This window comes from Microcebus murinus, chromosome 22 (genome assembly GCF_040939455.1).
Source record: "Microcebus murinus isolate Inina chromosome 22, M.murinus_Inina_mat1.0, whole genome shotgun sequence".
In the NCBI taxonomy this organism is placed as follows: domain Eukaryota; kingdom Metazoa; phylum Chordata; class Mammalia; order Primates; family Cheirogaleidae; genus Microcebus; species Microcebus murinus.
The window spans coordinates 24,406,825-24,419,879 of NC_134125.1; the positions used below are offsets into that span (position 1 = coordinate 24,406,825).

The 13,055-nt window shown below is 59.1% G+C and overlaps 1 protein-coding gene across 1 annotated transcript in view; it reads right to left on the bottom strand.

The window, feature by feature from the left end:
- The window catches only part of BCR (BCR activator of RhoGEF and GTPase), a 110,111-nt gene that overhangs the window by 39,994 nt on the left and 57,062 nt on the right, over nucleotides 1-13,055 (bottom strand). The window contains exons 2-4 of the mRNA XM_012749288.3: nucleotides 7,783-7,964; nucleotides 2,179-2,283; nucleotides 1,739-1,924 (exon numbers count right to left, since the gene is read on the bottom strand). Of these exons, the coding sequence (XP_012604742.3) occupies nucleotides 1,739-1,924; nucleotides 2,179-2,283; nucleotides 7,783-7,964 (473 nt within the window). The remainder of the gene's footprint in view (nucleotides 1-1,738; nucleotides 1,925-2,178; nucleotides 2,284-7,782; nucleotides 7,965-13,055) is intronic.

The following is a 13,055-nucleotide window of genomic DNA, read 5'->3' on the forward strand; positions in this document are numbered from 1 at the left end:
CTACAGGAAGGGGTGACAGAAGCCGAATTAGGGTCAGGCTTTCTGCACCACTGGACGTAGCTCACGAGTTCCTGGCTTGGCAAGAGGCAAGGAAGCCGGGCAGGGCAGGGCACTGCGAGCTCCCTTGGCCCTGAGAGTCTCCCAGCTGGGGAGCCTGCAGGGGCCGTGTCGCTGGGCTGACCGACCGCGCCGGTCTGGGCAGACGCGGAGCCCAGGAAGCGCACACGTGCGCACTCGGCACGCAGTCACCGCGGAAAGGGTTCCCAGCCCAACCCCAGCCTCTCTCCCGCCCCATCCTCCTGCTGCGGCAGCTGCCACACGGAGGCAGCTCAAGGACGCCAGGGAAACCAGAGGACGCTTTCCAAAGTTAAATTCCAGTGTTCATCAGACTATTAAAATTAAAAAAAAAAAAGTTTCCGAGAGATTTCGGAATGTTATTGGAGGAGAGCTCTGGTGTGGTTTTCCTTCCCAACAGCACGCCTCTCCGCTTCTCGGGGAGGCTGCAGGCCGAGGCCGGTCGCTGGGTTTGAACTGCTGACGCGCACGGGGAGAAATGGCAGGGGCTCTGAAGGCGGTGGGGAGACACCCACATCAGAACGCACCCTGCTCTGTGGCTATGGGAAGGCAGCCCGTGGGCAAGGGTCTGAACAGAAAGGGCCCCATGCCTTCCCCCGCCTCAGCGCGCCTGGAGTCTGCGGGTCTGCAGCGCAGGCCGGGGAGGGAGGGCCGCCTGCGGGGAAGCCACACCTCAAGCAGAGCGCTCAGGCCAAGGCCAGGCCAGAGTCAGCACAGCTGGGTGTCACCGTGAAAGTCCCCAGTGTTAAACGTGCAGGAGCTGTGGCCACACGATGTCCTGCTTTTACCATTTCTCCCTGCCATGGCCCTCTCAGTACCTGAGGACAATTTTCCCACTTTGATTTTTATTGGCCAAGTCTACCCTTCCTATGACATTTAAAAAAAAAATCTCCCAAGGTGGGAGAATCACTTGAGGTCAGGAGTTTAAGACCAGCCTGAGCAAGAATGAGACCCCGCCTCTACTAAAAATAGAAAGAAATTAGCTGGACAACTAAAAATAGAAAAAAATTAGCTGGGCATGGTGGCGCATGCCTGTAGTCCCAGCTACTCGGGAGGCTGAGACAGGAGGATTGCTTGAGCCCAGGAGTTCGAGGTTGCTGTGAGCTACTATGACTCCACTGTACTCCAGCCCCGGCAACAGAGGGAGACTCTGTTTCAAAAAAAAAAATCTCCAAGAGATTCAAGGGCCTTTAGTTCCGATAACTGGAAAAATGAAACAACAGAAAACCAACCCCTGCTCTGTGCCCACCTGTGCTTGCCGTCCAGTCTCCAAATCCCACTGTCCTGGGCTGTGGCAGCATTTTGATCCCCAGGGGCCCTCGAGGGGGTGGCAGCTGGACCAGCCTGGAGTCCGCAATCTTGAGTGAAACCGACCAGAGCCAGGAGGGCTCAGTGACGTGACCAGAGGCAGGGGAGGGAGGAGAGCCCCCTCGCTGGTCTGAAGCTGGGGGGGCTCGCTCCCCTTGGCCCCTCCCTTCTGGCAACCTGCCCTTTGGCATCATCTCCGGTACTGAGACACACCCAACTCTGACTCGTGGCTCTCTCCCGGGCGTCTCCTCAGCAGGACACGCCTGCAGGTGGCGGGGCGGGCCTGGTCCCCGGCCACCAGCTCCCAACGCCCCGATCCCAGGCGGCAGCCGTGCACCTGCTCCCAGTCACTCACCAGCTTCTGGAAGAGGTCGCCCACCCGCTGCTGGTGGCTCCACTGCTGCACTCGGGGAAAGAGCCCGTCGTAGAACTCCTTGTGGATCTCGTAGAGCTCAGGCACTTTGAAGAAGATGGTCTCGATCTGCTGACTGGTCAGCACGGGCTGGGAGGTGGTGGCAGCGGCTTTCAGAGGCTTCATGGGCTGGAAGAGGGCACGGAGGAGAGGGCCTGCCATGCATCAGATGCTTGGCACGGCCACAGAAAGCTGCGGTTATGTGACACAGATGCTTTTATTTTTAAAGCCCATAAAAAACAAACTTTTAGAACCAGCTTGGTTTGGCAACCGGGTTTTCTGTCGGTGTCCACTCCAGGGAGGTGAGCTGCCCCCGGGCTCCAATGGCTGACCTGGGACTTGTGAGTGAGTCCCCAGCAACCTCCCCCCTACACCCTCCTCACCAATAGCAGCGCCTCCAGGTGGCTCAGGTAGGTCTCCTCGCTAGCCAGGATTCCAGACAGGACCCATTTCCTCATCTCCAAGCCCTTTTCCAAGTCCAGTTCGCTCTGTGGGAGACATGGGCAGAAGTCAGACTGCGGGGGGCGGGGAGGGTGCTCGAGTGGGCCCTCGTGGAGAGGAAGGCCAGCCCGTCCACCCAGAGTCTGCACACACCCCCAGGAGGCTCCACGTGGCACTAACAGGAAGGCTTCGGCTGGGGGTGTCTTGGGTGAGGGGTCTGGGGGATGGGAAGTCCAGTGCTGAGCAGGCTGGGCGAGCCTGTCCCACACCTGTCTGCAACCAAGGAGTGGCTGCCCCGGCCCAGTCAAGGAAGGAAAATGAGACCCTGACCCGAAGGGGCACCAGGGCCTAGCACACGGCCACCCCAACCCCTGCTGCCCTCCAGACGCCCCCCCCACCGCTCACCTGGTGCCCTCTGCGCCGCAGTCTCTGCGGCTTTCCCAGCCGACCCTTGGACTGCCCGCCCCTCCACGCCCTCTCCCCGACACGCCTGCCCAAAGGCAATCCCACGCCTGGGGCTCTTGGCCTTTGTACCCCAATCCTGCTTTCTAGACCCCAACTCTGCTGCCAGGGACCCTCTTATGGGTGGCCATGACCAAGTCCCCTCTTCCCACCAAGGTCCCAGCTAAAAGTCTGGTGAAGTTCCGCTGCCTCTGCCTCCAAACGACAGGGGTGACACATTGCTGGATGTGTCAGGGGACAGAGCCCACAGCCCTGGGAGACCTCACTCTAATCCTACTATGATGCCCCAAATTCATGGGGTGGGGCCCTAATCCCAGTACCTCAGCATGTTGCTGTATTTGGAGACCCAGGCTTTAAAGAGGTGGCTAAGTTAAAGTGGAGTCACCAGGGCCCCGTTCACTGTGACTGGTCTTAAAGAAGCACGCAGGACACAGACTCTCAGGGAAAGACAAGCCCAGGAGACGGCCCTGCTGACGCCTCAGACCTCTGGCCTCCAGCGCTGTCAGAAAATAAATCTCTGTTGTTTAAGCCCTGGGTCTGTGGAGCTTTGTCGCCGCAGCCCCAGCAAACCAAGACAGATGACGATGTCGCAGGCAATAAAGACCGCCCTCGCTCCTTGGCCACTGGCAGCGCCAGAGGTTCCCTGCTCTCAGCCCCGCTTCCGAGCTCCCTCTGCCTGCCCCGGGCCAAAGGCCGCATGTGTGGCCAGAGGGCGGAGCCAGCGTGGGGAGGGCTCCTACTGAAGGTGCCGGAACAGTCCTGCCCACTGCCCTCTGGTGGCCCAGCCATCACTTTCCCAAACCGCTGGAGGAAATCGCTGACTTGGGGCAGGCTCCTTGCCGGGCACTGCAGATGTGCGGAGCTGGAGGATTCTCTGTTGGGGTTGGGGGTGGTCCCGTGCCTTGTAGGATGCTGCCTCTACCTACCAAATGGCAGCAATGCTCTCTTCCCCTGTGTGACCATGCGTCCCCTGGGGACCGAATCACCGAAAGTGAAAACTGCTGGGTGGGGGAGGGATCTGCCTCGGGCCAGGCCTCCCGGTGTCTCTGCAGAGTTTGGAATCAGGACCCCAGCACGGCCCCGCTGGGCCCCCAACCCTGCGCCCCTCCACTTCCCAGGCCCACTTCATGGGACAGACCCAGGGCAGGGCCTGGCCTGCCCTTGGTCTCTGGCAAATGCCCTCCAGCTTTGTGCCTAGGCTGCCTGCATGTAAACTGGGGAGGGGAACCCAAGCCCACCTTGTGGCTCGCACCACACCCTCGCTTGCCCACTGGGACCACTGAAAACCCTTCCTGCACCACCATACTACAGCACCTGTGTGAGTGCGTGCATGCACATGTATGTGTGTGCATGCACAAGTGCATGTGTAGGGACAGCCATCAAGACCTGGGCTGAGAGCAGAGCAGCTCCAGGGAAAGGACCCCCAGGCCCCAAACACGCCCTTCCCCGCAGGGCAGGCCTGTGCCTGACCTTGAAACTTCCTGTGCCCAGCACAGTGCCTGGAACACCCCAGTACTCAGCAAGACGCTTTTAATAGACAAATCATCGAGTGCATCTCAAAGACCTGGCTTGGTGCTAGATTTGGCCAAATCTTTGCAAAGCTCTGAGGGCTCCTTCAGGTCTCTGTGCCCTCCACAGGAGACACATGGGTCTTGGGAACACTTGGCTGTCGTCTGGGCCCACTGCAGGGCCCCGAAGTGCTGCCGAAGTTCAGCGAGTCCCCTGCCCACAGTGCTAAGATGCACAGGGTGGCGGGCCCATGACAACCCCTCTCTGCCAGTGCAGGCGGCGGAATCTTGGAGAAGCAGCCATTGCCCCTGCAGGTGTCCGGACACTGCCCCCCATTCCACGCAAGGGAAGAGGTGATGGGAACGGCAGGCCTCTCCAGCAGCGGCAGCCACCCACGTAGCCCTGTGCGTGCTCTGGGAACAATCTTGCCACTGTGGCGCCAGGGCACCGGGGGTGGCAGGGCCCGTGATGGCCCCACCCCGCACAAGAAGTGGGAGTGGGTGGGAGTGCTGTGTCTTGTTCCACCCACGTGGGTTGGATGGCCGGGATGGAAACGGCGCAGGCAGGACAGTGCCGAGCCCAGTTCGCCCTGTCCTGAGGGGCAGGGCCGCCCAGGGGAACATCTGGCACGGGGAATGGGCTAGGGTGGAGAGAAAACAGGATGAAGGCATCTCTCTTCCCCTTAGACTAAGAACCTTCTAGAGTCTGGAATGGTGCTGGTGGCATCAGACAGGGACAACCCAACCTGTAAACCAGCCAACTCCATCCTGTAAAAAAGAGGGTGGGGAAGGAAACAGCAGAAACCAGCAGAGAGCAGAGGGCTGGCAGGACCAGGGCTATTCGCCACACCCCAGCACGGAGCGCACGTGGGGGCTGGAGGGGACGCAGTCGGCCACGCAGGCAGGAGGAAACTGGAGTTTAGCAAAGGGCAAGTGGAAAAGAAGGCAGCAACAAGGAAGGAAAGTCCTACTGCTGCCTGGGAGGAGCAAACACCACAAAGCCTGAGCCCAGAAAAAAGCCAACAAAGAACCCATAAACAAACTGGCTCATGACCACCGGGCAGGAAAAACTGGCAGAGGGACGCAGGGAACAAAACTGGTGCCAGCCACCTGACAGGCCCACAGGTGAGCCAAGGGCTGGGGCTGGACCTGAGCTGCAGGACAGGGCAAAGCTTGAGGAGCCCCTCGCAGCCCCTCCTCCGGGACCCGATGAGGAAGCCCCTGGAGATCAGGGTGCAGCAGCCTGGGCCACAAGGGCAGGCTGCTCCCGGTGGGACTGCGTGGTCAGCGAGGCCGCTGGAGAGAAGACCCTGCTCAGCTCTGGGCAAGGGCAGTGTCTTCAGCAGCAACAGGGCTGACACTGCCTGGGGCCAGCTGGCAAGCGCTCCAAGGGCCTGGCCCCCCGTGGCATGCAGAGGGCAAGGGCTGGCCTCTGTGCAGAGTCCCGTGCTGGGGACCTGCTGCAGTAAGCCCAGTTGGGGACCAGTTCTCCAGAGGGGAAGGCCCTGCACGCAGGGCCAGCACAGCGATTCCTGTGCCTGCCCTCTAAGCACATGTTGTCCAATAAGCCAACCTGTGTGACTCCTTCCCGTGGCGCCCAGGCAAGGGGCCGTCTGGCCTCTGTCCAGCCCCTACCTACCCTGGGGGTGTGTGAAGATCTGGGGGTGTGTAACTCAGGGGTGTGTACACTGGGGGTGTGTAACCCAGGAGTCCACTGAGCCCCTGAGTTGCCATCGAGTTTCCACGAAGGTTCTCACAAGGGCCCCAAGGCCTGCAAGACTCAAGCGTGCTGGCAGGGACCACATGAGGGGCTGAAGGCAGGTGTGTCATGCCTAGGCAGGAGAGTAGGACAGGGATGAGCAGGCTGACACCCCATTCCTGCCGGCTGGTCAGGATCAGGGTACCTCTGGCCTCAAGACCACCACGTTCCTGGGTGTTGCAGAAAGCAACAGCCATGTCTTCTTCAAGCCAGAGATCAAAAATGAAAGAAGACGTTTACACAGCTTGTCCACGCAGGCAGGGAAACCAGAGAGTCAAGGCTGTGCCTGTCTCCAGGCCAGCAAAGGGCACTGACCTCAGCTCCAAACCCCAGCACGAGAGCCCAACCGGAGGGCTCTGGAACAGAACCGCGCAGCCCTCATCCAATCAAACTCCCTCCTCTCCGGACCGGCTCCGCACCAGGTGGCATGCTTGGGATGAGACTCCAGAACCAGCAAGCACAGATGTGCAACCTCCTGCCACGAGTGTCAGGTGAGAAATGTCTACGGGCTGCCGTGGTGGCCGAAGGAGGAAGCAGGGGACGGGGACCAGACCTGGACGGCTCCGCAGGAGAGGAGCCTCTGACTCGGGTGCTGAGAAGCCCCAGCCCTGGACAGGGGCCTGGGCACAGGGCGGGCAGATCCGCTTCCCCTCGGGTGCCTCAAGGACTGGCCGGGTGAGGACAGCCCTGAGGGGCAGTGGAGGGACAAGGACGCCCCGTCCCAAGTTCAGGACTCAGCCTCCTTGTTCGGGGCAGTGAGGACCCTTCTCTGTGCCAAACCACACTCGGGAAGCAGCGAGAGAAGGGCTGTGCCAACCAAGATGAGGCAGTTGAGGGAAAGTCTGTCAACCAAGGTATCGGGAAGGCTTCCAATCTCATGGCTGTGTGGCCCCAAGCAAGTCACGTCACCTCTCTGAACCTTGGCTTCCTAACCTGTAAGACTGTGACGCTGGGAGTGGGGTAAGAAGCTGCACAAGGCAGCAGCAGGCATGCGCCCATGGAGCAGGCACGCGCCACACGCTGGCTTCCCCGTCCATCCTCACGTTCAGAACAAGAGCCCTGCCCACGCCCTGGGCCTTCGGAAATCACAGAAGCCAATAAGCCCCAGAGAAAAGCCACTCGGTGAAGAGACACACTCCCCGTGCTCCCCTACGGCAACGGGGAGAGCACTCGCCTCTCTCACTCTTGCTTTCAAACCCAGGGAACAGGCTACGCAGAAGGGAGAAGGTATCTGTCACCAGGGACCAAAAAGGGGCCAAACACACAGCCGGAGCAACCACCCTGGGACAGCGACCTTCTCAGCCCGAGAAGTAAGGAACCCGGGAGGCCAAAGTGGGGCCCTGCCCCAGTGGCAGGGTGCACATCTGAGCCCCAAAGCACCGCTGAGAGGAGTCAGGACTCTACGGGCTCAGCCACCTCTGTGGGGACAGCACGCTCAGCCTGTGGCCACTCCAGGGCTACGCTCCCACGTGAGGGGGAGCCAGTCAACGGGCCTTGGAGTGCAGGGCACAGCACCTACTGAATGTGCCACTGCTCACCAGCCACGCGACCTCAGTCTCAAGACTGCATTCGGCCTGCACGGTCCTCCACGCTCAGTCTACAAAGCATTTCTCGATCTCCCTGCTCTTCGCATCCCGCAGGCTGTCTCCGTGTGCCAGATGGAGGCACGAGGAAGGAGTCTTCAGTGACCCACCCACCTTGCAGATCTTCCACTGCCCTATCCTGTGCCTGCTACATGCCCCTGAGGAAGTGGCCGGGCTTCAGGGAGCCTCACCTGGTCCACCTGCCACAGGCAGCGGGGTGCCACGGGGACTCACCGCTTTGGTGGACTCCGGGGCTCCCGAGGCCAGCGCGTCCCGGCTGCCCCTGCCCTTGCTGCTGAGGTGGGGCGAGGAGGAGGGCGAGTCGTCGATGTAGGGCAGCCCGTCCTGGTGCCGGCGCTGCTCCTCAGCCCGGTCCGCGGCGCAGCCGTACCCAGGTGGCGTGCCGATCGAGACATCTGTGTGTGCGAAGCAGCAGCCAGTGTTAGAGACAGAGAAGGGGGCCAGAGGGCTGTCTGCCCAGGAGTGTCCACACCCCATCTGTCCCAGCAAGCCCCCAGGCTGACACCATCTCTGTCACCCACAGGCAACTCCAGGGACCTCGGGTATGATGACATCACCTTCACGACCAACCGGACGAAGACCAGAGGGGGTAGGGGGGGTGAACATCAGCTCACCCTCTGCACAATATGAGACTAGGCTCTGAAATGCTGTCTGGGGCACATCTGCTTCTGGTGGGGGGTGTGAGATATGTGAAATATTTATTTGGTCTGTGCACCCCTTCCCCCCACTTTCCTGGCACGAGGCTCCTAAAACCCTTAGAACCTCCAAAGTCATAAAGTGTTTCTGTATGCTAATGAGACAACAGGTGGCTGGGGGCTCCTGAGCAGCCTCTGGGTGGAGCTGGTTGCCAGGGGAACCAACTGTGTCATCGAAGGGTTGGGACTTTCAGCCCTACGCCCAACTTCAACCTCCTAAGGTTGAGCTGATCACCAGTGGCCAAGGGTATACCCAATCACGCCTGCACCACGCAGCCTGCACCACGCAATCACGCCTGCACCACGCAACCCCCAGAGGACAGGGCCAGCAGAGCCGCCAGGGAGCTCACTGGGTGGCTGAGAGCATGGAGGCTCCGTGCCCCTTCCCACCCCCTCGTCCCGGGCATCTGTTCCGATGGCTCCTGAGAGTTGCATCCTTTTATAAAAAGATGCTGATCCAGTGAGTAAGCTGTTTTCCTGAGTTCTGTGACCACTCTAGCAAATGGTCCAACTCAAGGAGGGGCTCGGGGAACCCCCACTTCACAGCTGGTAAACACCTGGACCTGCGAGCAGCACTGAAATCAGGGGCAGTCTGCGGGACCGAGCCCTTAACTATGGGATCTGACGCTAATTCTGGGTCAACTCAGTGTCAGAACTGAGTTGAAATTGTGGGACACCCAGCTGGTGTCTGCAGAAAGCCAGAGAATGGCTTGGTGTGGGAAGGACCCTCCACACTGGGTCACACAGTGCTGAGCATGAGTGCAGAGAGAAGCAGCTGGGTCCCCCCAAGCCTATACGGCAGTCTGGGCCATTATAAAAAGGTGGACCCTAAATGCCAGCGTCTTGCTGTCTTGTTGTACAGTCCTTGTACACCTGCCGGTGGGGTGTGACAGGCTGAGGAACACAGGCCAGCACGCTGGCTGGGGCGCAGGTCCTGGCCGCCGTGAACAGCACGCCCCACTGTGGTCTGCCAGTCCCAGCTCAAGGAACTGGGCTACAGCCCTCCCCAGGCCCAGACCACCCTCTGGCTGACTCAGCCCACCTCCCAGCCAGTCTGCCCAAATCCCACACCACTGTTACCCCAATCTGAGCACCTGCACAAGGACAGAGTAGCTTATCCTACAAAAGCTTCCCTGCCTTGGGACTAACTAGTTACAGAGAGTAACACATTCCTCCCAAAGGCACCTAAAGACTCCCTTCCTCCCAGGCCGAATGGCAAAGCCCAGAACGTGTGTCTAAGGCCATAGCCATCTGGAGTCCCTCCACGGCCCACGTCCAGTCTAGGTTTTCTGATCAAGTGGACCCCCTGCTGCAGACACCAACGCACCTGACCCAGCCCGCTCCAAGTCTCACATGAGGACCCCTTCCTTCTCTCCTTCCAAAGGGTGCCTTGGTGGCCCACAGGATTTCCGAGAGGCCAGCCTGATTGGGCCATGTTACTTTCACCATGACTCACCTATAAGCAGTCCTGCCCAAAGTTTACCACCAAAGGTTCATGAGTCCATAACCGCCACCAAACACACCTAGGTTAGGTGGGAGGCAGAGTGACCTGCTGCTAGCCGCAGGTGCCCACAGCTGGCCCTTCGAAGTCCCAGCTTCCTTGCACACCTGTGCCTCCGCCTCTCTGAGGTTCTCCACTTCCGTGTCCAGCAGGACCTGGTGCCCTCTGACAGGTGTCCCCACCCTCACTGCACGCCAGCATGACCTGGGGAGCTTTGACGATGTGATGTGCCAGGCCTGACACCGACCAAATGAATCCCCAAGCTCTGGGGGCAGCCTGGGCCCTGGAGGCTGGAGAGGCTTCCGGGGGGGCTCTAGCAGGTAGTTGGGGCTGAGCCCTCTGAGCTACCCCAGCTTGTGTCCGGCACTCTGCCTGCTGCTGCAGTCACCCACGGTCTGTCCCAGGTGTCTGCACACACTGCTGACGGCAAAGGCCAGGCCAGACTCTGCCCGTGTGCACGCACGGCAGGGTCCTGGCAAGAGGCTGCTTCTGGGCTGAGAGCGGCAGCTGAGGTGGGGGCACCCCAAGAGCTGGGATTCCTCCTGAGACCCCAATAAGCTGTGCAGAGGACCTTGGTCTCTCTAATCCATGCTACATCGGCCCAGGTACCAAGCTCCAGGTACCAAGATCACTGCGCTGGTTTTCAACACTCAGGCCGGCCAGCCTTTGGGCAGGGGAAGTGGGCTGGCTTAGGGAAGAGCCGTGGTGTAATTTCTAGAAGGGAGGCTCGGGCCTCCCCTGTTGCCACCTGCCTGTGCGAGTCAGCAAGGGGCACTGAAGCCATCTATGCCTCAGCCTTCTTGATTTTAAAATCAGGCGTGTGGACTAGACAATCAATAAAGACCCACTAGCTCTGAAATGTCACTGCTACTACTCGAGGAGGGCTCCACCATCGCCCCTCTACCCCCACCTCCGACAACTTCTTCAACCTGGGTCCCCACCGCACAGCCCCTCTGGAGCTGGCTTTCACATTAGCTCAGAATCGTCACCATGCACTAAAGGCTCTAAGAACCTCTCGACAGGCTTGCTTTTCGTATAATGACGATCTTTTAAGCAACCTTCATCGAAGGGGAGGACCTTTCATCCGAGTGTGCCACCTGATCTCCACGCCGAGACTACACTGGCTCACGTCCAAGGTCAAATCCACACTGAGTAGTTAATTAACCCAGCAGGAACTTCAGGCCCGGACTCGGGTCCCCACGGGCTCACTCCAGAGGAACCACAAGGTTCCGCGTTTGAGAAACGATGCGCTGGCTTAGCAATGTCCGGGCTGAGACCTGCTGCGGGAATGCAGTGCCCGGTGAGTGCTTCTCTGCCAGGGGCGAGTGGGGCCGCTGACTTTATGTGCACGCTCAGACTCCCGGACCGCTGAAACCCCGGCTGTCTCCCAGCTCTGCACAGAACTCAAACCGACGTCTGTGGCTGATGCTTTGAAGCCTGGCCGGTCCACCTCTGCCGCCTTCCACCTGCGGGCTTCCACCACGGCCCCGGCCACCCAGGCCCCACTAGTCCAGACTTGCTGACCCCTCCAGCCTGCTCCAAGGCAGGGAGGGAGCCCTCGCCCCCCTCCCCTGCCCTAACTAGCACCCAGGGACCCGTCCTCTCACATGGCAGTTTTGCACACCTGCAGTCCCCACACAAGGCCCTTCCTCTTGAGTGTAAAGAGCATTATTTGAGGATTAAAAAGATTTCAGCATTTTCTTTAACTCAGTCCATTCAAAATATTACAGTTTTGACATGAGACCAACAAAAAGATTACGGATAGGGTGTTTCACATTAAAATTTTTATTTATCTATATATATTCATGGGGTACAAGAGCAATTTTGCTACACTGACAATATCGCGCTGTGGTGAAGTCAGAACCTCGCGTGCACCCTCTGCTGAAGCACCCGCACACTGTGCCCTCCGACCACCACTGAACTCTCCCCTCCGAGCACCTTCCCGCCTCCCGAGTCTCCCCTGTCCATCGCTCCACACTCTGCTTCCACGGTACATGTTATTTAGCTCCCACTATGAGAACATGTGACATTTTATCTGGGGATTTTGAGAGCCACCATCTCCCAAAAACCAGTGCCAACCAGGAGGCCTCACTCTCTGCCCCCTCCACCAGGAATACCCAGTGGAAAACCTCTCCCTGGGCCTCGTCACCTTTGGCAGGACCGAGCCCTGTCTTTCTTGCGAAGCTCTGACCAAAGCAGAAACCGAACCCTAAAAAGCAGAAGGCGGAGGCTCAGGATCCTGGTCGGGAATAAGGCCGATCCCAGCCCAGAGCACTGCAGACAGCCACGGGCTTAGTGCGGGGGAGGGGTGTGCACAGTGAAATCGGAACCGTCTCCTCTCCTGGCAGTTTGCTTAGCAGCCCAATCCCAGAGCCCTGCAAATCTACTCTTCAATCAAAGAAAAAAAGATTACTCCCCCTCCAAAGAAAACAGAATAACTCCTGGGTGGGTCCCAGTTAGCCCCCAGGCCCCAGCACGTGCCCAGGTCACACCCCCTTCCTGAGCCTCAAGGACCATACTGGTTTCAAAAAAATCTTTCAAAAAATTAAACATAGAATTACCAAGTGAGCCAGCAGTTCCTCTCCTACATAGGTTCCAGAAGAACTGAAAGCAGGGACTCACAGAGATACCTGCACATCTGTGTTCGGAACAGCCTAACTCACAATAGCCAAGAGGTGGCAACGACCCAGCGTCCACCAGCGGGTGAACGGACAAGCAAACTGCAGCAGATCCATACAACAGAATATTGTTCAGCCTTAAACGGGCAGGAAACTCCGACACAAACTTCAACACGGGAGAACCTTGGACACCGTGCCAATGAAATAAGCCAGTCACACGAAAACAGAAATACTGTTATCATTAGACTCACACACAGTGCCTAGAATAGTCAAATTCATAGAAACCAGAACACTGGGTCCCGGGAAATGCCACCGAGCAGGCTGCCTGAAGGGGCCCAGATCCTTCCTCAGTGGCCTTGCTGCCAAGAGAGGTTTGGGGCTCCAGGAACCCAGCTCCTGTCCCCCTGTGGCTAATGTGCCTAGGGTGGGACGGGCAAGCACTTGGGAGGAACAAAGGCCCTCTCTCGGCCCTCCCGAGAGGAGTAGCAGTAGAAACCCACGGGTCTTGAGACTGGGAGGTCTTGAGACAGAGTCTTACTCTGTCACCTGGGCTAGAGTGCTATGGCATCAGCCTAGCTCACAGCAACCTCAAACTCCTGGGCCCAAGTGATCCTCCTGCCTCAGCCTCCTGAGTAGCTGCGACTACAGGCGCACACCACGATGCCCAGCTAA